Consider the following 27,576-nt stretch of genomic DNA (forward strand, 5'->3'; position numbering starts at 1 on the left):
GTTAATAAAGCTATCAGGTCCATACCCAGTATATAGAGTTAATAAAGCTATCAGGTCCATCCCCAGTATATAGAGTTAATAAAACTATCAGGTCCATACCCAGTATATAGAGTTAATAAAACTATCAGGTCCATACCCAATATATAGAGTTAATAAAACTATCAGGTCCATACCCAGTAAATAGAGTTAATAAAGCTATCAGGTCCATACCCAGTATATAGAGTTAATAAAGCTATCATGTCCATCCCCAGTATATAGAGTTAATAAAGCTATCAGGTCCATCCCCAGTATATAGAGTTAATAAAGCTATCAGGTCCATCCCCAGTATATAGAGTTAATAAAGCTATCAGGTCCATACCCAGTATATAGAGTTAATAAAGCTATCAGGTCCATCCCCAGTATATAAAGTTAATAAAGCTATCAGGTCCATCCCCAATATATAGAGTTAATAAAGCTATCAGGTCCATCCCCAGTATATAGAGTTAATAAAGCTATCAGGTCCATCCCCAGTATATAGAGTTAATAAAGCTATCAGGTCCATACCCAGTATATAGAGTTAATAAAGCTATCAGGTCCATCCCCAGTATATAGAGTTAATAAAGCTATCAGGTCCATCCCCAGTATATAGAGTTAATAAAGCTATCAGTTCCATACCCAGTATATAGAGTTAATAAAGCTATCAGGTCCATCCCCAGTATATAGAGTTAATAAAGCTATCAGGTCCATCCCCAATATATAGAGTTAATAAAGCTATCAGGTCCATACCCAGTATATAGAGTTAATAAATCTATCAGGTCCATACCCAGTATATAGAGTTACTAAAGCTATCAGGTCCATCCCCAGTATATAGAGTTAATAAAGCTATCAGGTCCATCCCCAATATATAGAGTTAATAAAGCTATCAGGTCCATACCCAGTATATAGAGTTAATAAAGCTATCAGCTTCATCCCCAGTATATAGAGTTAATAAAGCTATCAGGTCCATCCCCAATATATAGAGTTAATAAAGCTATCAGGTCCATACCCAGTATATAGAGATAATAAAACTATCAGGTCCATACCCAGTATATAGAGTTAATAAAGCTATCAGGTCCATCCCCAATATATAGAGTTAATAAAGCTATCAGGTCCATACCCAGTATATAGAGTTAATAAAGCTATCAGGTCCATACCCAGTATATAGAGTTAATAAAGCTATCAGGTCCATCCCCAGTATATAGAGTTAATAAAGCTATCAGGTCCATACCCAGTATATAGAGTTAATAAAACTATCAAGTCCATACCCAGTATATAGAGTTAATAAAACTATCAGGTCCATACCCAGTATATAGAGTTAATAAAGCTATCAGGTCCATACCCAGGATAAAGAGTTAATAAAGCTATCAGGTCCATCCCCAGTATATAGAGTTAATAAAGCTATCAGGTCCATACAAACAAGCAAGATTTCTGGCTCTCACAGACCTGTAACTTCTTCTTTAAGAGGCTCCTCTGTCCTCCACTCGTTACCTGTATTAATGGCACCTGTTTGAACTTGTTATCAGTATAAAAGACACCTGTCCACAACCTCAAACAGTCACACTCCAAACTCCACTATGGCCAAGACCAAAGAGCTGTCAAAGGACACCAGAAACAAAATTGTAGACCTGCACCAGGCTGGGAAGACTGAATCTGCAATAGGTACGCAGCTTGGTTTGAAGAAATTAACTGTGGGAGCAATTATTAGGAAATGGAAGACATACAAGACCACTGATAATCTCCCTCGATCTGGGGCTCCACGCAAGATCTCACCCTGTAGGGTCAAAATGATCACAAGAACGGTGAGCAAAAATCCCAGAACCACACGGGGGACCTAGTGAATGACCTGCAGAGAGCTGGGACCAAAGTAACAAAGCCTACCATCAGTAACACACTACGCCGCCAGGGACTCAAATCCTGCAGTGCCAGACGTGTCCCCCTGCTTAAGCCAGTACATGTCCAGGCCCGTCTGAAGTTTGCTAGAGTGCATTTGGATGATCCAGAAGAGGATTGGGAGAATGTCATATGGTCAGATGAAACCAAAATAGAACTTTTTGGTAAAAACTCAACTCGTCGTGTTTGGAGGACAAAGAATGCTGAGTTGCATCCAAAGAACACATTTACATTTACATTTACGTCATTTAGCAGACGCTCTTATCCAGAGCGACTTACAAATAGGTGCATTCACCTTATAGCCAGTGGGATAACCACTTTACAATGTTTTTTTTTTTGGGGGGTTTGGAGTAAAGGGGGGGTGAAGGATTACTTTATCCTATCCCAGGTATTACTTAAAGAGGTGGGGTTTCAAATGTCTCCGGAAGGTGGTGAGTGACTCCGCTGTCCTGGCGTCGTGAGGGAGCTTGTTCCACCATTGGGGTGCCAGAGCAGCGAACAGTTTTGACTGGGCTGAGAGGGAACTATGCTTCCGCAGAGATAGGGGAGCCAGCAGGCTAGAGGTGGATGAACGCAGTGCCCTCGTTTGGGTGTAGGGACTGATCAGAGCCTGAAGGTACGGAGGTGCCGTTCCCCTCACAGCTCCGTAGGCAGGCACCATGGTCTTGTAGCAGATGCGAGCTTCAACTGGAAGCCAGTGGAGTGTGCGGAGGAGCGGGGTGACGTGAGAGAACTTGGGAAGGTTGAACACCAGACGGGCTGCGGCATTCTGGATGAGTTGTAGGGGTTTAATGGCACAGGCAGGGAGCCCAGCCAACAGCGAAGTTGCAGTAATCCAGACGGGGAGATGACAAGTGCCTGGATTAGGACCTGTGCCACTTCCTGTGTAAGGCAGGGTCGTACTCTCCGAATGTTGTAGAGCATGAACCTACAGGATCGGGTCACCGCCTTGATGTTAGCGGAGAACGACAGGGTGTTGTCCAGGGTCACGCCAAGGCTCTTCGCACTCTGGGAGGAGGACACAACGGAGTTGTCAACCGTGATGGTGAGATCATGGAACGGGCAGTCCTTCCACGGGAGGAAGAGCAGCTCCGTCTTGCCAGGGTTCAGCTTGAGGTGGTGATCCGTCATCCATACTGATATGTCTGCCAGACATGCAGAGATGCGATTCGCCACCTGGTTATCAGAAGAGGGAAAGGAGAAGATTAGTTGTGTGTTGTCAGCGTAGCAATGATAGGAGAGGCCATGTGAGGATATGACAGAGCCAAGTGACTTGGTGTATAGCGAGAATAGGAGAGGGCCTAGAACTGAGCCCTGGGGGACACCAGTGGTGAGAGCACGTGGTGCGGAGACAGCTTCCGCCATTCCAACTTGGTAGGAGCACCGGTCAGGTAAGGACGCAATCCAAGAGTGAGCTGCGCCGGAGATGCCCAGCTCGGAGAGGGTGGAGAGGAGGATCTGATGGTTCACAGTATCAAAGGCAGCAGACAGGTCTAGAAGGACAAGAGCAGAGGAGAGAGAGTTAGCTTTAGCAGTGCGGAGAGCCTCTGTGACACAGAGAAGAGCAGTCTCAGTTGAATGACCAGTCTTGAAACCTGACTGGTTTGGATCAAGAAGGTCATTCTGAGAGAGATAGCAAGAGAGTTGGCTAAAGACGGCACGCTCAATAGTTTTGGAGAGAAAAGAAAGAAGGGATACTGGGCTGTAGTTGTTGACATCAGAGGGATCGAGTGTTGGTTTTTTGAGAAGGGGTGCAACTCTCGCTCTCTTGAAGACGGAAGGGACATAGCCAGCGGTCAAGGGATGAGTTGATCAGCGAGGTGAGGTAAGGGAGAAGGTCACCGGAGATGGTCTGGAGAAGAGAGGAGGGGATAGGGTCAAGCGGGCAGGTTGTTGGGCGGCCTGCCGTCACAAGTCGCAAGATTTTATCTGGAGAGAGAGGGGAGAAAGAAGTCAAAGCATAGGGTAGGGCAGTGTGAGCAGGACCAGCAGTGTCATTTGACTTAACAAACGAGGATCGGATGTCGTCAACCTTCTTTTCAAAATGGTTGACGAAGTCATCCACAGAGAGAGGAGGAGGGGGGATTCAGCAGGGAGGAGAATGTGGCAAAAGAGCTTCCTAGGGGTTAGAGGCGGATGCTTGGAATTTAGAGTGGTAGAAAGTGGCCTTAGCAGCAGAAACAGATGAAGAAAATGTAGAGAGGAGGGAGTGAAAAGATGCCAGGTCTGCAGGGGAGTCTAGTTTTCTTCCATTTCCGCTCAGCTGCCCGGAGCTCTGTTCTGTGAGCTCGCAATGAGTCATCAAGCCACGGAGCTGGAGGGGGAGGACCGAGCCGGCCGGGAGGATAGGGGACATAGAGAGTCAAAGGATGCAGAAAGGGAGGAGAGGAGGGTTGAGGAGGCAGAATCAGGAGATTGGAGGGAGAAGGATTGAGCAGAGGGAAGAGATGATAGGATGGAAGAGGAGAGAGTAGCGGGAGAGAGAGAGCGAAGGTTGCGACGGCGCATTACCATCTGTGTAGGGGCAGAGTGAGTAGTGTTGGAGGAGAGGGAGAGAGAAAAGGATACAAAGTAGTGGTCGCAGACTTGGAGGGGAGTTGCAGTGAGATTAGTAGAAGAACAGCATCTAGTAAAGATGAGGTCAAGCGTATTGCCTGCCTTGTGAGTAGGGGGGGGGACGGTGAGAGGGTGAGGTCAAAATAGGAGAGGAGTGGAAAGAAGGAGGCAGAGAGAAATGAGTCAAATGTAGACGTAGGGAGGTTGAAATCCCCCAGAACTGTGAGGGGTGAGCCATCCTCAGGAAAGGAACTTATCAAGGCATCAAGCTCATTGATGAACTATCCAAGGGAACCTGGAGGGCGATAGATGACAAGGATATTAAGCTTAAATGGGCTAGTGACTGTGACAGCATTGAATTCAAATGAGTAGACACACAGATGGGTCAGGGGAAAAATTGAGAATGTCCACTTGGGAGAGATGAGGATTCCTGTGCCACCACCCCGCTGACCAGATGCTCTCGGGGTATGCGAGAACACATGGTCAGACGAGGAGAGAGCAGTAGGAGTAGCAGTGTTTTAAGTGGTAATCCATGTTTCCGTCAGCGCCAGGAAGTCGAGGGACTGGAGATTAGCATAGGCTGGGATGAAGTCAGCCTTGTTGGCAGCAGAACGGCAGTTCCAGAGGCTGCCTGAGACCTGGAACTCCACGTGGGTCGTGCGTGCAGGGACCACCAGGTTAGAGAGGCAGCAGCCACGCGGTGTGAGGCGTTTGTGTAGCCTGTGCGGAGAGGAGAGAACAGGGATAGGCAGAGGCATAGTTGACAGGCTGCAGCAGATGGCAACAATAATGCAGAGGAGATCGGAATAAAATGAACTAAACATCTGAGAAAGGAGAGAGCGGGGCCTCCCTCACCACAACTCCCAAATATAACTCTCCCAACTTCCACCTCAGAAACTATAATTGTTGTAAACTACAGCGGTTCAATGTTTTCTAGGAATAGACTAACCTAGTTTATTCAGCTAGCTAACTAGGTGCAGTATTATTCCGTGAAAAACGTCCGGGCACCTCGTCATAAGACGCCACAGCCAGCTAGCATGCCGGTCTCCAACAGCAGGGTTTAGCGCCAATACTCAGCCACAACAACCACCAGCGTATCAACACACAAGCAGATCGTCCGTGTCTAACCATACCTACTGTGAAGCATGGGGGTGGAAACATCATGCTTTGGGGCTGTTTTTCTGCAAAGGGACCAGGACGACTGATCCGTGTAAAGGAAAGAATGAATGGGGCCATGTATCGTGACATTTTGAGTGAAAACCTCCTTCCATCAGCAAGGGCATTGAAGATGAAACGTGGCTGGGTCTTTCAGCATGACAATGATCCCAAACACACCGCCCGGGCAACGAAGGAGTGGCTTCGTAAGAAGCATTTCAAGGTCCTGGAGTGGCCTAGCCAGTCTCCAGATCTCAACCCCATAGAAAATCTTTGGAGGGAGTTGAAAGTCCGTGTTGCCCAGCGAAACCCCCAAAACATCACTGCTCTAGAGGAGATCTGCATGGAGGAATGGGCCAAAATACCAGCAACAGTGTGTGAAAACCTTGTGAAGACTTACAGAAAACGTTTGACCTGTGTCATTGCCATCAAAGGGTATATAACAAAGTATTGAGAAACTTTTGTTATTGACCAAATACTTATTTTCCACCATAATTTGCAAATAAATTCATAAAAAATCCTACAGTGTGATTTTCTGGAATTTTTTTTCTCATTTTGTCTGTCATAGTTGACGTGTACCGATGATGAAAATTACAGGCCTCTCTCATCTTTTTAAGTGGGAGAACTTGCACAATTGGTGGCTGACTAAATACTTTTTTTCCCCACTGTAGAGTTAATAAAGCTATCAGGTCCATACCCAATATATAGATTTAATAAAGCTATCAGGTCCATACCCAGTATATAGAGTTAATAAAGCTATCAGGTCCATCCCCAGTATATAGAGTTAATAAAGCTATCAGGTCCATACCCAGTATATAGAGTTAATAAAGCTATCAGGTCCATCCCCAATATATAGAGTTAATAAAGCTATCAGGTCCATCCCAGTATATAGAGTTAATAAAGCTATCAGGTCCATCCCCAGTATATAGAGTTAATAAAGCTATCAGGTCCATCCCAGTATATAGAGTTAATAACGCTATCAGGTCCATACCCAGTATATACATTTACATTTACATTTTAGTCATTTAGCAGACGCTCTTATCCAGAGCGACTTACAGTTAGTGAATACATTATTCATTTTTTTATACTGGCCCTCCGTGGGAATCGAACCCACATATAGAGTTAATAAAGCTATCAGGTCCATACCCAGTATATAGAGTTAATAAAGCTATCAGGTCCATACCCAGTATATAGAGTTAATAAAGCTATCAGGTCCATACCCAGTATATAGAGTTAATAAAGCTATCAGGTCCATACCCAGTATATAGAGTTAATAAAGCTATCAGGTCCATCCCCAGTATATAGAGTTAATAAAGCTATCAGGTCCATCCCCAGTATATAGAGTTAATAAAGCTATCAGGTCCATCCCCAATATATAGAGTTAATAAAGCTATCAGGTCCATCCCCAATATATAGAGTTAATAAAGCTATCAGGTCCATACCCAGTATATAGAGTTAATAAAGCTATCAGGTCCATCCCCAGTATATAGAGTTAATAAAGCTATCAGGTCCATCCCCAGTATATAGAGTTAATAAAGCTATCAGGTCCATCCCAGTATATAGAGTTAATAACGCTATCAGGTCCATACCCAGTATATACATTTACATTTACATTTTAGTCATTTAGCAGACGCTCTTATCCAGAGCGACTTACAGTTAGTGAATACATTATTAATTTTTTTTATACTGGCCCTCCGTGGGAATCGAACCCACATATAGAGTTAATAAAGCTATCAGGTCCATACCCAGTAACCGAAGATGCCGGTCCGTGTGTAGGTAGTCTCTATGTCTCTGATGAAGGGGACATGAACCTGCTTAGAGAAGACCAACAACAGCAGCCCCTGCAGCCTCACTGAAGATACCTTGTAGGGGAAAAGAGAGGGGTGAGAGAGAGAGAGAAGGGGGGGATGGAGAGGGAGAGAGGGGGGGAAACAGAAAGAGAGAAAATGGAGGTAGTGATTATTAAACAACTGATCTGACCTGTTATAGAAATACTAGATAGTGACAACGGGCCCTGATCTGACCTGTTACATAAATAATAGACAGAGAAAACGGGCCCTGATCTGATCTGTTACAGAAATAATAGACAGAGAAAACGAGCCCTGATCTGACCTGTTACATAAATACTAGACAGAGACAACGGGCCCTGATCTGACCTGTTACATAAATAATAGACAGAAACAACAGGCCCTGATCTGACCTGTTACATAAATACTAGACAGAGACAACGGGAAACTGATCTGACCTGTTACATAAATACTAGACAGAGACAACGAGCCCTGTTCTGACCTGTTACATAAATACTAGACAGAGACAACGGAAAACTGATCTGACCTGTTACATAAATACTAGACAGAGACAACAGGCCCTGATCTGACCTGTTACATAAATACTAGACAGAGACAACAGGCACTGATCTGACCTGTTACATAAATACTAGACAGAGACAAAGAGCACTGATCTGACCTGTTACATAAATACTAGACAGAGACAACGGGCCCTGATCTGACCTGTTACATAAATACTAGACAGAGAGAACAGGCACTGATCTGACCTGTTACATAAATACTAGACATAGATAAAGAGCACTGATCTAACCTGTTACATAAATACTAGACAGAGACAACGGGTCCTGATCTGACCTGTTACATAAATACTAGACAGAGAGAACAGGCACTGATCTGACCTGTTACATAAATACTAGACAGAGACAACGGGCACTGATCTGACCTGTTACATAAATACTAGACAGAGACAACGGGCCCTGATCTGACCTGTTACATAAATACTAGACAGAGACAACGGGCACTGATCGGACCTGTTACATAAATACTAGACAGAGTCAACGGGCCCTGATCTGACCTGTTACATAAATACTAGACATAGACAAAGAGCACTGATCTGACCTGTTACATAAATACTAGACAGAGTCAACGGGTCCTGATCTGACCTGTTACATAAATACTAGACAGAGACAACGGGCCCTGATCTGACCTGTTACATAAATACTAGACAGAGACAACGGGCACTGATCGGACCTGTTACATAAATACTAGACAGAGTCAACGGGCCCTGATCTGACCTGTTACATAAATACTAGACAGAGACAACGGGTCCTGATCTGACCTGTTACATAAATACTAGACAGAGACAACGGGTCCTGATCTGACCTGTTACATAAATACTAGACAGAGACAACAGGCCCTGATCTGACCTGTTACATAAATACTACACAGAGACAACGGGCCCTGATCTGACCTGTTACATAAATACTAGACAGAGACAGCAGGCACTGATCTGACCTGTTACATAAATACTAGACAGAGACAAAGAGCACTGATCTGGCCTGTTACATAAATACTAGACAGAGACAACGGGCCCTGATCTGACCTGTTACATAAATACTAGACAGAGACAACGGACCCTGATCTGACCTGTTATATAAATACTAGACAGAGACAACGGGCCCTGATCTGACCTGTTACATAAATACTAGACAGAGACAACGGGCCCTGATCTGACCTGTTACATAAATACTAGACAGAGACAACGGGCCCTGATCTGACCTGTTATATAAATACTAGACAGAGACAACGGGCCCTGATCTGACCTGTTACATAAATACTAGACAGAGACAACGGGCCCTGATCTGACCTGTTACATAAATACTAGACAGAGACAACGGGCCCTGATCTGACCTGTTACATAAATACTAGACAGAGACAACGGGTCCTGATCTGACCTGTTACATAAATACTAGACAGAGACAACGGGCCCTGATCTGACCTGTTACATAAATACTAGATAGAGACAACGGGCCCTGATCTGACCTGTTACATAAATACTAGACAGAGACAACGGGCCCTGATCTGACCTGTTACATAAATACTAGACAGAGACAACGGGCCCTGATCTGACCTGTTACATAAATTCTAGACAGAGACAACGGGCCCTGATCTGACCTGTTACATAAATACTAGACAGAGACAACGGGCCCTGATCTGACCTGTTACATAAATACTAGACAGAGACAACGGGCACTGATCTGACCTGTTACATAAATACTAGACAGAGACAACGGGCCCTGATCTGACCTGTTACATAAATACTAGACAGAGACAATGGGCCCTGATCTGACCTGTTACATAAATACTAGACAGAGACAACGGGCCCTGATCTGACCTGTTACATAAATACTAGACAGAGACAACGGGCCCTGATCTGACCTGTTACATAAATACTAGACAGAGACAACGGGCCCTGTTCTGACCTGTTACATAAATACTAGACAGAGACAACGCCCTGATCTGACCTGTTATATAAATACTAGACAGAGACAACGGGCCCTGATCTGACCTGTTACATAAATACTAGACAGAGACAACGCCCTGATCTGACCTGTTATATAAATACTAGACAGAGACAATGGGCCCTGATCTGACCTGTTACATAAATACTAGACAGAGACAACGGGCCCTGATCTGACCTGTTACATAAATACTAGACAGAGACAACGGGCCCTGATCTGACCTGTTACATAAATACTAGACAGAGACAACGGGTCCTGATCTGACCTGTTACATAAATACTAGACAGAGACAACGGGCCCTGATCTGACCTGTTACATAAATACTAGATAGAGACAACGGGCCCTGATCTGACCTGTTACATAAATACTAGACAGAGACAACGGGCCCTGATCTGACCTGTTACATAAATACTAGACAGAGACAACGGGCCCTGATCTGACCTGTTACATAAATTCTAGACAGAGACAACGGGCCCTGATCTGACCTGTTACATAAATACTAGACAGAGACAACGGGCCCTGATCTGACCTGTTACATAAATACTAGACAGAGACAACGGGCACTGATCTGACCTGTTACATAAATACTAGACAGAGACAACGGGCCCTGATCTGACCTGTTACATAAATACTAGACAGAGACAATGGGCCCTGATCTGACCTGTTACATAAATACTAGACAGAGACAACGGGCCCTGATCTGACCTGTTACATAAATACTAGACAGAGACAACGGGCCCTGATCTGACCTGTTACATAAATACTAGACAGAGACAACGGGCCCTGTTCTGACCTGTTACATAAATACTAGACAGAGACAACGCCCCTGATCTGACCTGTTATATAAATACTAGACAGAGACAACGGGCCCTGATCTGACCTGTTACATAAATACTAGACAGAGACAACGCCCCTGATCTGACCTGTTATATAAATACTAGACAGAGACAATGGGCCCTGATCTGACCTGTTACATAAATACTAGACAGAGACAACGGGCCCTGATCTGACCTGTTACATAAATACTAGACAGAGACAACGGGCCCTGATCTGACCTGTTACATAAATACTAGACAGAGACAACGGGTCCTGATCTGACCTGTTACATAAATACTAGACAGAGACAACGGGCCCTGATCTGACCTGTTACATAAATACTAGATAGAGACAACGGGCCCTGATCTGACCTGTTACATAAATACTAGACAGAGACAACGGGCCCTGATCTGACCTGTTACATAAATACTAGACAGAGACAACGGGCCCTGATCTGACCTGTTACATAAATTCTAGACAGAGACAACGGGCCCTGATCTGACCTGTTACATAAATACTAGACAGAGACAACGGGCCCTGATCTGACCTGTTACATAAATACTAGACAGAGACAACGGGCACTGATCTGACCTGTTACATAAATACTAGAAAGAGACAACGGGCCCTGATCTGACCTGTTACATAAATACTAGACAGAGACAACGGGCCCTGATCTGACCTGTTACATAAATACTAGACAGAGACAACGGGCCCTGATCTGACCTGTTACATAAATACTAGACAGAGACAACGGGCCCTGATCTGACCTGTTACATAAATACTAGACAGAGACAACGGGCCCTGTTCTGACCTGTTACATAAATACTAGACAGAGACAACGCCCCTGATCTGACCTGTTATATAAATACTAGACAGAGACAACGGGTCCTGATCTGACCTGTTACATAAATACTAGACAGAGACAACGGGCCCTGATCTGACCTGTTATATAAATACTAGACAGAGACAACGGGCCCTGTGTGTGTCTTCTCAACCTGCAACAGGACCGGAATGAATGAACCAACTTATTCCTCCTATTGTTTTCTCACAACTTACTGGTGCAGCTCTCTCTCACACACACACACACACACACACACACACACACACACACACACACACACACACACACACACACACACACACACACACACACACACACACACACACACACACACACACACACACTACCTTGATGTAGCCTCTATGGGCCAGTGTGTTCATCAGAAGGTGGCTCCAGGAGTCTTCTACCAGCAGGTCTGACAGAAACCGCAGAGGAGCTGCATTCACCTCCTGAAGACTGACACACACACACACACACTTTAATAAAACATACACTTATATACAAGTAAACAGACAGATTTTACAGTCAACATCGAATAGCTGTCCAGCAGACATGATCTCACCCAATCACGTAGAGGTCTGTGGCGGGCTGGGCTTCCAGCTGCAGCAAGGAAGTGACATCACCAGGAGGCTCTGCTGTCGCCACATTCCATGTGACCATGTGCAGCCTATCAGAAACAAGCAAGAAGTAGAGAGAGAGAAATAATAAACAAACTGTGTATTTTCAGAAGAAAGGTTATTTGCAGAACCCAGCTTTAGAACACAGCCTTAGAACCCAGCCTTGATACTTAAAACTACTAAGGTACTTGGTGTGTGTGTCTCTCTCTCTCTCTGGGTGTGTATGTGTGTGCTTCCCTCTGGGTGTGTGTATGTGTGTGCTTCCCTCTGGGTGTGTGTGTGTGTGTGCTTCCCTCTGGGTGTGTGCGTGTCTGTGTGAACCTGAAGGTGTCTCGGGGGCTGATGCGTCCACAGAGCTGAAAGGCTTCATCCAGAGTGCGGGACACTTCCTCGTTAGCCTCATCATCAGAGCTCAGGTCCTCTACACAGTTCAGCAGCTGGGACAGCCGCTGTCGGAGCAGCAGTCTGCCCTTTGACCCCTGGGACGAGGTGCTGTCTGACCTCACACGACCCCCGACCCCCGACCCAACCCCGTCAGAGACACACAGTGCATCCATCGCCATTTTCATTGACTCAGACATAGCTAGATCTGACTGTAAGTGTGTTTCTCTCTCTCCGAGCGATAGCAGGCAGAGAGGTTGGTTGGTGAGATGGAGGGATACAGTCTGCAGAACAAGAGAAAGAAGGGAAGAGAAAAGTCTTCCAGCGGAGGGATAATCAGCTCTGATAGATTGTTTAGATTCCTTGCTCTTCTCTGATTGGTCCACTCAGACCAGCGTCTTTCTCTTCAGGTCCTCTTTGGATCGTTCACAGAACCCAGTCTGTGATTCTCTGCTTCTTGTTGATTGGCTTGCTAGTGGATTCCTCCTGGCAGTAAACTGTCAGTCTCAGTTGGATGGTTCGAATCTTCTGAGATGATCTAATCTGGGTTGTCTTTCAGTAGATCCAGGAGATCCTCCCTCAGAACAGTTGGCCTTGTTCCAGAATTAACTGCACAGCCTTTATGTCCTGTCCTCTGTCCCGTCCTCTGTCCTGTCCTCTGTATGTCCTGTCCTCTGTCCTGTCCCGTCCTCTGTGTTTCCTGTACTCCCTGTCTGTGTGTGTCTGGTTGGCTGGCCTGAGTGACCGGCAGTGACAGACTGAGAGCGACAGAGTTTTGGGGACGCAGGCGAAAGAGTGATGAAGAGAAAGTGTGAGATTAGGAGAGGGGAGAGCCACGTGATAAGGTGTGTGTGTGTGTGTGTGTGTGTGTGTGTGTGTGTGTGTGTGTGTGTGTGTGTGTGTGTGTGTGTGTGTGTGATCCCCAATCACAGAGGGTATTGTTTCAGGACTTGGGCAACACTAGAGTGGCGTCACACACTGTAAGAGGTTTAATATGTTGGCTTTACTCTATAACACTGACAACTGTTACTACTAAGAGAGAGAGAGAGATTCATGTTTTTTGATTATTGTAAAAAATATATACAGTGCCTATACCCTATAATGACAAAGAGAAAACAGGTTTTTAGAAATGTTTGCAAATGTATAAAAAAATAAGAAACAGAAATATCTTATTTGCATACAGTCCCAGTCAAAAGTTTTGAACACACCTACTCATTCAAGGGTTTTTCTTTATTTCTACTATTTTCTACATTGTAGAATAATAGTGAAGACATTAAAACTATGAAATAACACATATGGAGTCATGTAGTAACCAAAAAAGTGTTAAACAAATCAAAATATATTTTATATTTGAGATTCTTCAAATAGCCACCCTTTGACTTGATAACATCTTTGCACACTCTTGGCATTCTCTCAACCAGCTTCACCTGGAATGCTTTTCCAACAGTCTTGAAGGAGTTCCCACATATGCTGAGCACTTGTTGGCTGCTTTTCCTTCACTCTGCCGTCCGACTCATCCCAAACCATCTCAATTGGGTTGAGGTCGGGGGATTGTGGAGGCCAGGTCATCTGATGCAGCACTCCATCACTCTCCTTCTTGGTCAAATAGCCCTTACACAGCCTGGAGGTGTGTTGGGTCATTGTGGAGATGGGAGAACCTTCCAGAAGGACAACTATCTGGCCTTTATGGTAGAGTGACCAGACGGAAGCCACTCCTCAGTAAAAGGCACATGACAGCCCGCTTGGAGTTTGCCAAAAGGCAAGATTATCTGATTGAACTCTTTGGCCTGAATGCCAAGCATCACGTCTGGAGGAAACCTGGCACCATCCCTACAGTGAAGCATGGTGGTGGAAGCATCATGCTGTGGGGATGTTTTTCAGCAGCAGGGACTGAGAGACTAGTCAGGATCGAGGCAAAGATGAACGGAGCAAAGTACAGAGAGATCCTTGATAAAAACCTGCTCCAGAGCGCTCAGGACCTCAGACTGGGGCGAAGGTTCACCTTCCAACAGGACAACGACACTAAGCACACAGCAAAGACAACGCAGGAGTGGGTTTGGGACAAGTCTCTGAATGTCCTTGAGTGGCCCAGCCAGAGCCCAGACTTGAACCCGATCTAACATCTCTGGAGAGACCTGAAAATAGCTGTGCAGCGACGCTCCTCATCCAACCTGACAGAGCTTGAGAGGATCTGCAGAGAAGAATGGGAGAAACTCCCCAAATACAGGTGTGCCAAGCTTGTAGCGTCATACCCAAGAAGACTCGAGGCTGTAATCGCTGCCAAAGGCGCTTCAACAAAGTACTGAGTAAAGGGTCTGAATACTTATGTAAATGTAATATTTCTGTTTTTTCTGTTTGATAAACTTCACTTTGTCATTATGGGGTATTGTGTATAGATTGAGGGGAAAAAAACAATTTAATCTATTTTAGAATAAGGCTGTAACGAATGTGGAAAAAGTGAAGGGGTCTGAATGCTTTCCGAATGCACTGTACGCACACATTTCCCAAAACCTGTTTTTACTTTGTCATTATGGGCTATTGATGAGGGGGGAAAAAAACAATTTAATCCATTTTAGAATAAGGCTGTAACCATAACAAAATGTAGAAAAAGTCAAGGGGTCTGAATACTTTCCAAAAAGGTATTGTATAAATATAATATAAAAAAGAGAGCGCGAGAGAGCGAGTGAGAGAGAGAACGACAGACATGAAGAGAGATGGGAAATGAAAAGAGAGAGTTCACAATAGAACTCTTTAGACCAGTGATCCAGGTGAAAGATCAGGTATTTAAAGCTGCGGTGGGGAAATGACTAAGCCTCTGCTACAACTGTGGTTTACTGTATGTTGTTGTTTTTTAAATACAATTATTTATTTTAATCCAATTGATCTAAAGCCCCAAGGCTGCGTTAACACTCAGCAATCAACGGTCAACAATCTCAAATATCTCCCTAGATTTAGAAACACACAACGTGTTGAGCTGACGTTACACATATCTAACATCCATATAGTTGAGCTGTTTAAATCTATCCTGGTGTATTGCACAGATCCTTTGTCCGTATTTAATTAAATCCAAATAATTTATTAGTCCTGTTAGAGAACGTCCTGTGGTAGAGATGTCTGCATGAAAGGGTGTAAGCCTGGGTATGGAATATAGTCTCTGGGATAGGGAATAGAGTCTCTGGGATAGGGAATAGAGTCTCTGGGATAGGGAATAGAGTCTCTGGGATAGGGAATAGAGTCTCTGGGATAGGGAACAGAGTCTCTGGGATAGGGAATATAGTCTCTGGGATAGGGAATAGAGTCTCTGGGATAGGGAACAGAGTCTCTGGGATAGGGAATAGAGTCTCTGGGATAGGGAATAGAGTCTCTGGGATAGGGAACAGAGTCTCTGGGATAGGGAATATAGTCTCTGGGATAGGGAATAGAGTCTCTGGGATAGGGAACAGAGTCTCTGGGATAGGGAATATAGTCTCTGGGATAGGGAATAGAGTCTCTGGGATAGGGAATAGAGTCTCTGGGATAGGGAATAGAGTCTCTGGGATAGGGAATATAGTCTATGGGATAGGGAATAGAGTCTCTGGGATAGGGAATATAGTCTCTGGGATAGGGAATAGAGTCTCTGGGATAGGGAATATAGTCTCTGGGATAGCGAATAGAGTCTCTGGGATAGGGAATAGAGTCTCTGGGATAGGGAATAGAGTCTATGGGATAGGGAATATAGTCTCAGGGATAGGGAACAGAGTCTCTGGGATAGGGAATAGAGTCTCTGGGATAGGGAATATAGTCTCTGGGATAGGGAACAGAGTCTCTGGGATAGGGAATAGAGTCTCTGGGATAGGGAATAGTCTCTGGGTTAGGGAACAGAGTCTCTGGGATAGGGAATAGGGGAAAGGTCAGGGGCATCAAACTAATTTTGCCCCGGGGGCCGCATTCAGTCTTCAACGAGGTCCGAAGGGCCGCATTCAGTCTTCAACGAGGTCCGAGGGCCGCATTCAGTCTTCAACGAGGTCCGAAGGGCCGCATTCAGTCTTCAACGAGGTCCGAAGGCCCGCATTCAGTCTTCAACGAGGTCCGAAGGGCCGCATTCAGTCTTCAACGAGGTCCGAAGGGCCGCATTCAGTCTTCAACGAGGTCCGAAGGCCCGCATTCAGTCTTCAACGAGGTCCGAAGGGCCGCATTCAGTCTTCAACGAGGTCCGAAGGGCCGCATTCAGTAATCAACGAGGTTCAAAGGGCCACATTCAGTCTTCAACGAGGTCCGAAAGGCCGCACTGAAAATTGGTTATATCCGACAATATGTTTGACACCCCTGGTCTAGGGGAATAGGGCCAGAGAGGCTAGGGGAATAGTGCCAGAGAGACTAAGGGAATAGGGCCAGAGAGACTAAGGGAATAGGGCCAGAGAGGCTAGGGGAATAGGGCAGAGAGGGTAGGGGAATAGGGCCAGAGAGGCTAGGGGAATAGGGCCAGAGAGGGTAGGGGAATAGGGCCAGAGAGGCTAGGGGAATAGGGCCAGAGAGGCTAGGGGAATAGGGCCAGAGAGGCTAGGGGAATAGGGCCAGAGAGGCTAGGGGAATAGGGCCAGAGAGGGTAGGGGAATAGGGCCAGAGAGGCTAGGGGAATAGGGCCAGAGAGGCTAGGGGAATAGGGCCAGAGAGGGTAGGGGAATAGGGCCAGAGAGGGTAGGGGAATAGGGCCAGAGAGGCTAGGGGAATAGGGCCAGAGAGGCTAGGGGAATAGGGCCAGAGAGGGTAGGGGAATAGGGCCAGAGAGGCTAGGGGAATAGGGCCAGAGAGGCTAGGGGAATAGGGCCAGAGAGGGTAGGGGAATAGGGCCAGATAGGCTAGGGGAATAGGGTCAGAGAGGCTAGGGGAATAGGGCCAGAGAGGGTAGGGGAATAGGGCCAGAGAGGCTAGGGGAATAGGGCCAGAGATGCTAGGGGAATAGGGCCAGAGAGGGTAGGGGAATAGGGCCAGAGAGGCTAGGGGAATAGGGCCAGAGAGGCTAGGGGAATAGGGCCAGAGAGGCTAGGGGAATAGGGCCAAAGAGGCTAGGGGAATAGGGCCAGAGAGGCTAGGGGAATAGGGCCAGAGAGGGTAGGGGAATCGGGCCAGAGAGGCTAGGGGAATAGGGCCAGAGAGGCTAGGGGAATAGGGCCAGAGAGGCTAGGGGAATAGGGCCAGAGAGGCTAGGGGAATAGGGCCAGAGAGGCTATGGGAATAGGGCCAAAGAGGCTAGGGGAATCGGGCCAGAGAGGCTAGGGGAATAGGGCCAGAGAGGCTAGGGGAATAGGGCCAGAGAGGCTATGGGAATAGGGCTAAAGAGGCTAGGGGAATAGGGCCAGAGAGGCTAGGGGAATAGGGCCAGAGAGGCTAGGGGAATAGGGCCAGAGAGGCTAGGGGAATAGGGCCAGAGAGGCTAGGGGAATAGGGCCAGAGAGGCTATGGGAATAGGGCTAAAGAGGCTAGGGGAATAGGGCCAGAGAGGCTAGGGGAATAGGGCCAGAGAGGCTAGGGGAATAGGGCCAGAGAGGCTAGGGGAATAGGGCCAGAGAGGGTAGGGGAATAGGGCCAGAGAGGCTAGGGGAATAGGGCATAGCTAGAGAAGTCTTGTCGTGTATGATGTTGTTATTGCTCTGGTGTTCTTGTTGAGGACAAAGGAACATGTCAGAGGGACATGCAGCAGCATGGGGTCTATAACCAGCTACAGCCATACAGAGGGACAGCGGGACAGAGGGACAGAGGGACAGAGGGACAGAGGGACAGAGGGACAGAGGGACAGAGGGACAGAGGGACAGAGGGACAGAGGGACAGAGGGACAGAGGGACATAGGGACAGAGGGACAGAGGGACAGAGGGACAGAGGGACAGAGGGACAGAGGGACAGAGGGACATAGGGACAGAGGGACAGAGGGACATAGGGACAGAGGGACAGAGGGACAGAGGGACAGAGGGACAGAGGGACATAGGGACAGAGGGACAGAGGGACAGAGGGACAGAGGGACAGAGGGACAGAGGGACAGAGGGACAGGCAGCAGCATGGGGTGTGATGTATAATGAGCTACAGCCATACAGCAGTAATTAAGAAAATGGGGGTATAATTTACATAACAAAACAATGACGTGAATCATAATAGGGATGGGCATTTGAAATTATTTCACTATTTGAATAATGTAAAAAATAAACGGATATCCTGATAGTCGAACCTCGAAATACATCTGTTTTAAAGAAATATGTATATTTTCTCACATCAATGGGGACTTGCTCGTGCAACTCAGGAGAGAGCCGGTGCACTCCGCTTGTTTCAGCAGAAGGGTGGTGGAGGGGCGGGAGAGGAGCAGGGGCTGGTGTGTGTGACGTGGAGGGAGAGAGGGAGAGAGAAAGTAGCCAAACCGACTAGTGTTAGTTAGACAAACTTGTTGCTGCCGTAGGTTACAGCTGAAGTCGGAAGTTTACATACACTGAGGTTGGAGTCATTAAAACTTGTTTTTCAACCACTCCACAAATTTCTTGTTAACAAACTATAGTTTTGGCAAGTCGGTTAGGACATCTACTTTGTGCATGACACAAGTAATTTTTCCAACAATTGTTTACAGACAGATTATTTCACTTATAATTCACTGTATCACAATTCCAGTGGGTCAGAAGTTTACATACACTAAGTTGACTGTGCCTTTAAACAGCTTGGAAAATTCCAGAAAATGATGTCATGGCTTTAGAAGCTTCTGATAGGCTAATTGACATAATTTGAGTCAATTGGAGGTACTTCAAGGCCTGCCTTCAAACTCAGTGCCTCTTTGCTTGACATCATGGGAAAATCAAAAGAAATGAGCCAAGACCTCAGAAAAAAAAATGGTAGACCTCCACAAGTCTGGTTCATCCTTGGGAGCAATTTCCAAACGCCTGAAGGTACCATGTTCATCTGTACAAACAATAGTACGCAAGTATAAACACCATGGGACCATGAAGCGTCATACCGCTCAGGAAGGAGACACGTTCTATCTCCTAGAGATGAACGTACTTTGGTGTGCGAAAAGTGCAAATCAATCCCAGAACAACAGCAAAGGACCTTGTGAAGATGCTGGAGGAAACAGGTACAAAAGTATCTATATCCCCAGCAAAACGAGTCCTATATCGACATAACCTGAAAGGCCGCTCAAGGAAGAAGCCACTGCTCCAAAACCGCCATCAAAAAGCCAGACTACAGTTTGCAACTGAACATGGGGACAAAGATCGTACTTTTTGGACAAATGTCATGTGGTCTGATGAAACAAAAATATAACTGTTTGGCCATAATGACCATCGTCATGTTTGTGGGAAAAAGGGGGTTTGCTTGCAAGCTGAAGATCACCATCCCAACCGTGAAGCACGGGGGTGGCAGCATCATGCTGTGATTGGTGCTTTGCTGCAGGAGGGACTGGTGCACTTCACAAAATAGATGGCATCATGAGGAAGGAAAATTATGTAAATATATTGAAGCAACATCTCAAGACATCAGTCAGGAAGGTAAAGCTTGGTCGCAAATGGGTCTTCCAAATGGACATTGACACAAAGCATACTTCCAAAGTTGTGGCAGAATGGCTTAAGGACAACAAAGTCAAGGTATTGGAGTGGCCATCACAAAGCCCTGACCTCAATCCTATAAAACATTTGTGGGCAGAACTGAAAAAGTGTGTGCGAGCAAGGCTAATTGAGTCTATTTTGCTGCACTCCCCGTCCTTGTCTACAACAACTCCATTCGTATGAAACAACAGCCTACCTGTTGGTTGATCATTGTAGCCTACTCCTCATTTAGCCAATTTAATTCCTTAATTTTTTATTCACTTGATACACATGGAGCCTCTGACTGTAGTGCTGCTTTGATGGAACCAATAACAACTAGAATAGTACATTTCCTGAAGATGTGGTGTGATTGCTAGAAGAAGATGTGGTGTGATTGCTAGAAGAAGATGTGGTGTGATTGCTAGAAGAAAATGTGGTGTGATTGCTAGAAGAAGATGTGGTGTGATTGCTAGAAGAAGATGTGGTGTGATTGCTAGAAGAAGATGTGGTGTGATTGCTAGAAGAAGATGTGGTGTGATTGCTAGAAGAAGATGTGGTGTGATTGCTAGAAGAAGATGTGGTGTGATTGCTAGAAGAAGATGTGGTGTGATTGCTAGAAGAAGATGTGGTGTGATTGCTAGAAGAAGATGTGGTGTGATTGCTAGCTGGTGGAGGATCAGGTGGTCGATAGTATAGGATGGCCTGCACATTAAAACGTTGGTTTGGTGTCTCTAGCTTGAATGGTTCAAGAGTTACTGTTGGTGAGTTATTTTATGCTAATTTATGCACATTTATATAGTTATAGTTGATAAAAGTTTTTAAAGAATTTGAAGTTGGGACAGCATAAACCTGTGAAAGTTGGTTTGGTGTCTCTAGCTTGAACAGTTCAAGAGTTACAATTATTGTTGTTAAGTTTTATATGCTAATTTATGCACATGGTTTTGGTCAGTAGTTGTGGTCAGTAGTGCTCCTAATCCTAACCCTGTAGTGCTCCTAACCCTAACCCTGTAGTGCTCCTAACCCTAACCCTGTAGTGCTCCTAATCCTAACCCTGTAGTGCTCCTAACCCTAACCCTGTAGTGCTCCTAACCCTAACCCTGTAGTGCTCCTAATCCTAACCCTGTAGTGCTCCTAACCCTAACACTGTAGTGCTCCTAACCCTAACCCTGTAGTGCTCCTAACCGTGTAGTGCTCCTAATCCTAACCCTGTAGTGCTCCTAACCCTAACCCTGTAGTGCTCCTAACCGTGTAGTGCTCCTAATCCTAACCCAGTAGTGCTCCTAACCCTAACCCTGTAGTGCTCCTAACCCTAACCCTGTAGTGCTCCTAACCCTGTAGTGCTCCTAATCCTAACCCTGTAGTGCTCCTAACCGTGTAGTGCTCCTAATCCTAACCCTGTAGTGCTCCTAACCGTGTAGTGCTCCTAATCCTAACCCTGTAGTGCTCCTAACCGTGTAGTGCTCCTAACCCTAAACCTTTTTTTTTTTTTTTTTTAATTTAGCAGACGCTCTTATCCAGAGCGACTTACAGTTAGTGAATACATATTTTTGTATACTGGCCCCCCGTGGGAATCGAACCCACAACCCTGGCATTGCAAACGCCATGCTCTATCAACTGAGCTACATCCCTGCCAGCCATTCCCTCCCCTACCCTGGACGACGCTGGGCCAATTGTGCGCCGCCCATGAGTCTCCCGGTCGTGGCCGGCTGCGACAGAGCCTGGATGCTCTAACCCTGTAGTGCTCCTAACCCTAACCCTGTAGTGCTCCTAACCCTAACCCTGTAGTGCTCCTAACCCTAACCCTGTAGTGCTCCTAACCCATACCTGTAGTGCTCCTAACCCTGTAGTGCTCCTAATCCTAACCCTGTAGTGCTCCTAACCCTAAACCTGTAGTGCTCCTAACCCTAACCCTGTAGTGCTCCTAATCCTAACCCTGTAGTGCTCCTAATCCTAACCCTGTAGTGCTCCTAACCCTAACCCTGTAGTGCTCCTAATCCTAACCCTGTAGTGCTCCTAACCCTAAACCTGTAGTGCTCCTAATCCTAACCCTGTAGTGCTCCTAACCCTAACCCTGTGTGGTGCTCAGATGACCAGAGGGAGAATAAATGCGTGAAAACACAGAGTATTAAGAGAGAACAGAGCCGAACCAGAAAAGAGAAACAGTGAAGTGAGAGAGAATTAAGGGAGCATATCTCTTTCCAAAGCAAAGCTAGATAATCCCTGTTACCCTCCTTCCTCCCCTCTACCTCTCCTCTACCCCTCCTTCCTCTGCTCTACCTCACCTCTACCCCTCCTTCCTCTGCTCTACCTCTCCCCCCCTCCTCCCCCCTCTACCTCTCCTCTATCCCTCCTTCCTCTGCTCTACCTCTCCTTTAACCCTCCTTCCTCAGCTCTACCTCTCCTTTAACCCTCCTTCCTCCCCTCTACCTCTCCTTTAACCCTCCTTCCTCCCCTCTACCTCTCCTCTACCCCTCCTTCCTCCCCTCTACCTCTCCTTTAACCCTCCTTCCTCCCCTCTACCTCTCCTCTACCCCTCCTTCCTCCCCTCTACCTCTCCTTTAACCCTCCTTCCTCCCCTCTACCTCTCCTTTAACCCTCCTTCCTCCCCTCTACCTCTCCTTTAACCCTCCTTCCTCCCCTCTACCTCTCCTTTAACCCTCCTTCCTCCCCTCTACCTCTCCTTTAACCCTCCTTCCTCCGCTCTACCTCTCCTCTACCCCTCCTTCCTCCCCTCTACCTCTCCTCTACCCCTCCTTCCTCCCCTCTACCTCTCCTTTAACCCTCCTTCCTCCCCTCTACCTCTCCTTTAACCCTCCTTCCTCCCCTCTACCTCTCCTTTAACCCTCCTTCCTCCCCTCTACCTCTCCTTTAACCCTCCTTCCTCCCCTCTACCTCTCCTTTAACCCTCCTCCCCCCTCTACCTCTCCCCCCCTCCTCCCCTCTCTACCTCTCCTCTACCCCTCCTTCCTCCGCTCTACCTCTCCTCTACCCCTCCTTCCTCCGCTCTACCTCTCCTTTAACCCTCCTTCCCCCCTACACCTCCTTTCCCCCTCTACACCTCCCCCCTCTACCTCTCCCCCCCTCCTCCCCTCTCTACCTCTCCTCTATCCCTCCTTCCTCTGCTCTACCTCTCCTCTACCCCTCCTTCCTCCGCTCTACCTCTCCTCTACCCCTCCTTCCTCCGCTCTACCTCTCCTTTAACCCTCCTTCCCCCCTACACCTCCTTTCCCCCTCTACACCTCCCCCCCTCTACCTCTCCCCCCCTCCTCCCCTCTCTACCTCTCCTCTACCCCTCCTTCCTCCGCTCTACCTCTCCTCTACCCCTCCTTCCTCCCCTCTACCTCTCCTCTACCCCTCCTTCCTCCGCTCTACCTCTCCTTTAACCCTCCTTCCTCCGCTCTACCTCTCCTTTAACCCTCCTTCCCCCCTACACCTCCTTTCCCCCTCTACACCTCCCCCCTCTACCTCTCCCCCCCTCCTCCCCCCTCTCCCCCTCCTCTACCCCCCTGTACCCCTCCTGCTCTGTGTGTAACTCTGTCACATGCAGACTGTTAACACACATTCTTTCCCTTCTCTGATCTGCTCTGGTCAGGGGTTGATGAGGGCTGATTATGTACTATAAAGGATTGTTACAGAACTCTTGTAGAACTAACCATCTTAACATTCTGTAGTCTGAAGGTTCCATTCACAAGGTCGTTCACCTTTAAGCTCCTTACAGAGGGAGGGAGGTTGGGTAACTCTAAATCAGGGCTTTTAGACTGGCGGCTCGCGGGCCAGATCTGGCCCGTTTATCCATTTAGAACGGCCCTCTGATACACCAGAGCGTTGCTCTTTACTCAGCGGTGAGTTATAGAACAACATTACTCAGTTATGGCTATCATAAACTTTATCCGATCAACATCTAGCCTGCAACATGGCTTGTTTATTAGTCTGCTGAGCAAGGCTTTTAAAGAGAGAGCAGCCGAGGGAGGAAATGGTTGCTTTGAGCAGGCCGTGTGAGCTGAGGGAGGAAATGGTTGCTTTGAGCAGGCCGTGTGAGCTGAGGGAGGAATTGGTTGCTTTGAGCAGGCCGTGTGAGCTGAGGGAGGAAATGGTTGCTTTGAGCAGGCCGTGTGAGCCGAGGGAGGAAATAGTTGCTTTGAGCAGGCCGTGTGAGCTGAGGGAGGAAATGGTTGCTTTGAGCAGGCCGTGTGAGCTGAGGGAGGAAATGGTTGCTTTGAGCAGCCCGTGTGAGCTGAGGGAGGAAATGGTTGCTTTGAGCAGGCCGTGTGAGCTGAGGGAGGAAATGGTTTGCTTTGAGCAGGCCGTGTGAGCTGAGGGAGGAAATGGTTGCTTTTCTCTTTGATTGCCGCCACAAGAAAGCCAACACATATCTATCGAAAATGCTTAATGAGGAGTTCGTATCAGATGTTTGTTTTTAGTGACATCTTCAATCAATTGAATGGACGTAATTTGGGACTAGATGGGAGGGATAAAACAGTTATTGACATGATTGGAAAAACAAATAAATTAGTTATTTTCGCCTCTGATTTGAACCCAAACAAAACGCTCCAAGTCTCTACACTGCGCCACATTATTCAGTCTCTCCCCCTGTTCTCTACTGATGCGGGAGGAGAGACTTCCCCTGTGTGGTCCTGTGTAGCTCAGTTGGTAGAGCATGGTGCTTGCAATGCCAGGGTTGTGGGTTCGATTCCCACGGGGGGGGCAGTATGAAAAATGTATGCACTCACTGGATAAGAGCGTCTGCTAAATGACTAAAATGTCAAAGCTAGTCAACTGAGATATGCCATGCATAAAAGGTTTCTATGTGGAAATAAAATGTATGTATTTAAAACGGGACAGGAAAGTAGAAATTTATGAATGTGATGCAGGTCAACTGTGTTATAAGTACAAATGTGTTCCATTATTTAAACAATTTGATGCATAATCACAGTAAATAATATAATTACAGTAGAGGTATATAATTACAGTAGAGGTATATAATTACAGTAGAGGTATATAATCACAGTAGAGGTATATATAATTACAGTAGAGGTATATAATTACAGTAGAGGTATATAATCACAGTAGAGGTATATAATTACAGTAGAGGTATATAATCACAGTAGAGGTATATATAATTACAGTAGAGGTATATAATCACAGTAGAGGTATATAATCACAGTAGAGGTATATAATTACAGTAGAGGTATATAATTACAGTAGAGGTATATAATCACAGTAGAGGTATATATAATTACAGTAGAGGTATATAATCACAGTAGAGGTATATAATCACAGTAGAGGTATATAATCACAGTAGAGGTATATAATTACAGTAGAGGTATATAATCACAGTAGAGGTATATATAATTACAGTAGAGGTATATAATCACAGTAGAGGTATATATAATTACAGTAGAGGTATATATAATCACAGTAGAGGTATATAATTACAGTAGAGGTATATAATCACAGTAGAGGTATATAATTACAGTAGAGGTATATAATTACAGTAGAGGTATATAATCACAGTAGAGGTATATAATTACAGTAGAGGTATATAATCACAGTAGAGGTATATAATCACAGTAGAGGTATATAATTACAGTAGAGGTATATAATCACAGTAGAGGTATATAATCACAGTAGAGGTATATAATTACAGTAGAGGTATATAATCACAGTAGAGGTATATAATTACAGTAGAGGTATATAATCACAGTAGAGGTATATAATCACAGTAGAGGTATATAATCACAGTAGAGGTATATAATTACAGTAGAGGTATATAATTACAGTAGAGGTATATAATCACAGTAGAGGTATATATAATTACAGTAGAGGTATATAATCACAGTAGAGGTATATAATCACAGTAGAGGTATATAATCACAGTAGAGGTATATAATTACAGTAGAGGTATATAATCACAGTAGAGGTATATATAATTACAGTAGAGGTATATAATCACAGTAGAGGTATATATAATTACAGTAGAGGTATATATAATCACAGTAGAGGTACAGTGGGGCAAAAAAGTATTTAGTCAGCCACCAATTGTGCAAGTTCTCCCACTTAAAAAGATGAGAGAGGCCTGTAAATTTAATCATAGGTACACGTCAACTATGACAGACAAAATGAGAAAAAAAAATCCAGAAAATCACATTGTAGGATTTTTTATGAATTTATTTGCAAATTATGGTGGAAAATAAGTATTTGGTCAATAACAAAAGTTTCTCAATACTTTGTTATATACCCTTTGTTGGCAATGACACAGGTCAAATGTTTTCTGTATGTCTTCACAAGGTTTTCATACACTGTTGCTGGTATTTTGGCCCATTCCTCCATGCAGATCTCCTCTAGAGCAGTGATGTTTTGGGGCTGTCGCTGGGCAACACAGACTTTCAACTCCCTCCAAAGATTTTCTATGGGGTTGAGATCTGGAGACTGGCTAGGCCACTCCAGGACCTTGAAATGCTTCTTACGAAGCCACTCCTTCGTACCCGGGCGGTTTGTTTGGGATCATTGTCATGCTGAAAGACCCAGCCACGTTTCATCTTCAATGCCCTTGCTGATGGAAGGAGGTTTTCACTCAAAATCTCACGATACATGGCCCCATTCATTCTTTCCTTTACACGAATCAGTCGTCCTGGTCCATTTGCAGAAAAAACTGCCCCAAAGCATGATGTTTCCACCCCCATGCTTCACAGTAGGTATGGTGTTCTTTGGATGCAACTCAGCATTCTTTGTCCTCCAAACACGACGAGTTGAGTTTTTACCAAAAAGTTCTATTTTGGTTTCATATGACATTCTCCCAATCCTCTTCTGGATCATCCAAATGCACTCTAGCAAACTTCAGACGGGCCTGGACATGTACTGGCTTAAGCAGGGGGACACGTCTGGCACTGCATGATTTGAGTCCCTGGCGGCGTAGTGTGTTACTGATGGTAGGCTTTGTTACTTTGGTCCCAGCTCTCTGCAGGTCATTCACTAGGTCCCCCCGTGTGGTTGTGGGATTTTTGCTCACCGTTCTTGTGATCATTTTGACCCCACGGGGTGAGATCTTGCGTGGAGCCCCAGATCGAGGGAGATTATCAGTGGTCTTGTATGTCTTCCATTTCCTAATATTTGCTCCCACAGTTGATTTCTTCAAACCAAGCTGCTTACCTATTGCAGATTCAGTCTTCCCAGCCTGGTGCAGGTCTACAATTTTGTTTCTGGTGTCCTTTGACAGCTCTTTGGTCTTGGCCATAGTGGAGTTTGGAGTGTGACTGTTTGAGGTTGTGGACAGGTGTCTTTTATACTGATAACAAGTTCAAACAGGTGCCATTAATACAGGTAACAAGTGGAGGACAGAAGAGCCTCTTAAAGAAGAAGTTACAGGTCTATGAGAGCCAGAAATCTTGCTTGTTTGTAGGTGACCAAATACTTATTTTCCACCATAATTTGCAAATAAATTCATTAAAAATCCTACAA

At 45.8% G+C, this 27,576-nt stretch overlaps 1 protein-coding gene across 2 annotated transcripts in view; it reads right to left on the reverse strand.

The window, feature by feature from the left end:
* The window catches only part of inpp5kb (inositol polyphosphate-5-phosphatase Kb), an 87,547-nt gene that overhangs the window by 30,369 nt on the left and 29,602 nt on the right, over nucleotides 1-27,576 (reverse strand). The window contains exons 1-4 of one of the 2 annotated variants that reach the window (XM_041851515.2): nucleotides 12,524-13,353; nucleotides 12,148-12,252; nucleotides 11,933-12,041; nucleotides 7,365-7,481 (exon numbers count right to left, since the gene is read on the reverse strand). In XM_041851515.2, the coding sequence (XP_041707449.1) occupies nucleotides 7,365-7,481; nucleotides 11,933-12,041; nucleotides 12,148-12,252; nucleotides 12,524-12,783 (591 nt within the window). In that variant the 5' untranslated portion in view covers nucleotides 12,784-13,353. Of the gene's footprint in view, nucleotides 1-7,364; nucleotides 7,482-11,932; nucleotides 12,042-12,147; nucleotides 12,253-12,523; nucleotides 13,354-27,576 lie in introns of those variants that run through there. The other variant, XM_041851516.2, reaches the window with a different exon arrangement.

This window comes from Coregonus clupeaformis, chromosome 27 (genome assembly GCF_020615455.1).
Source record: "Coregonus clupeaformis isolate EN_2021a chromosome 27, ASM2061545v1, whole genome shotgun sequence".
Lineage (NCBI taxonomy): Eukaryota > Metazoa > Chordata > Actinopteri > Salmoniformes > Salmonidae > Coregonus > Coregonus clupeaformis.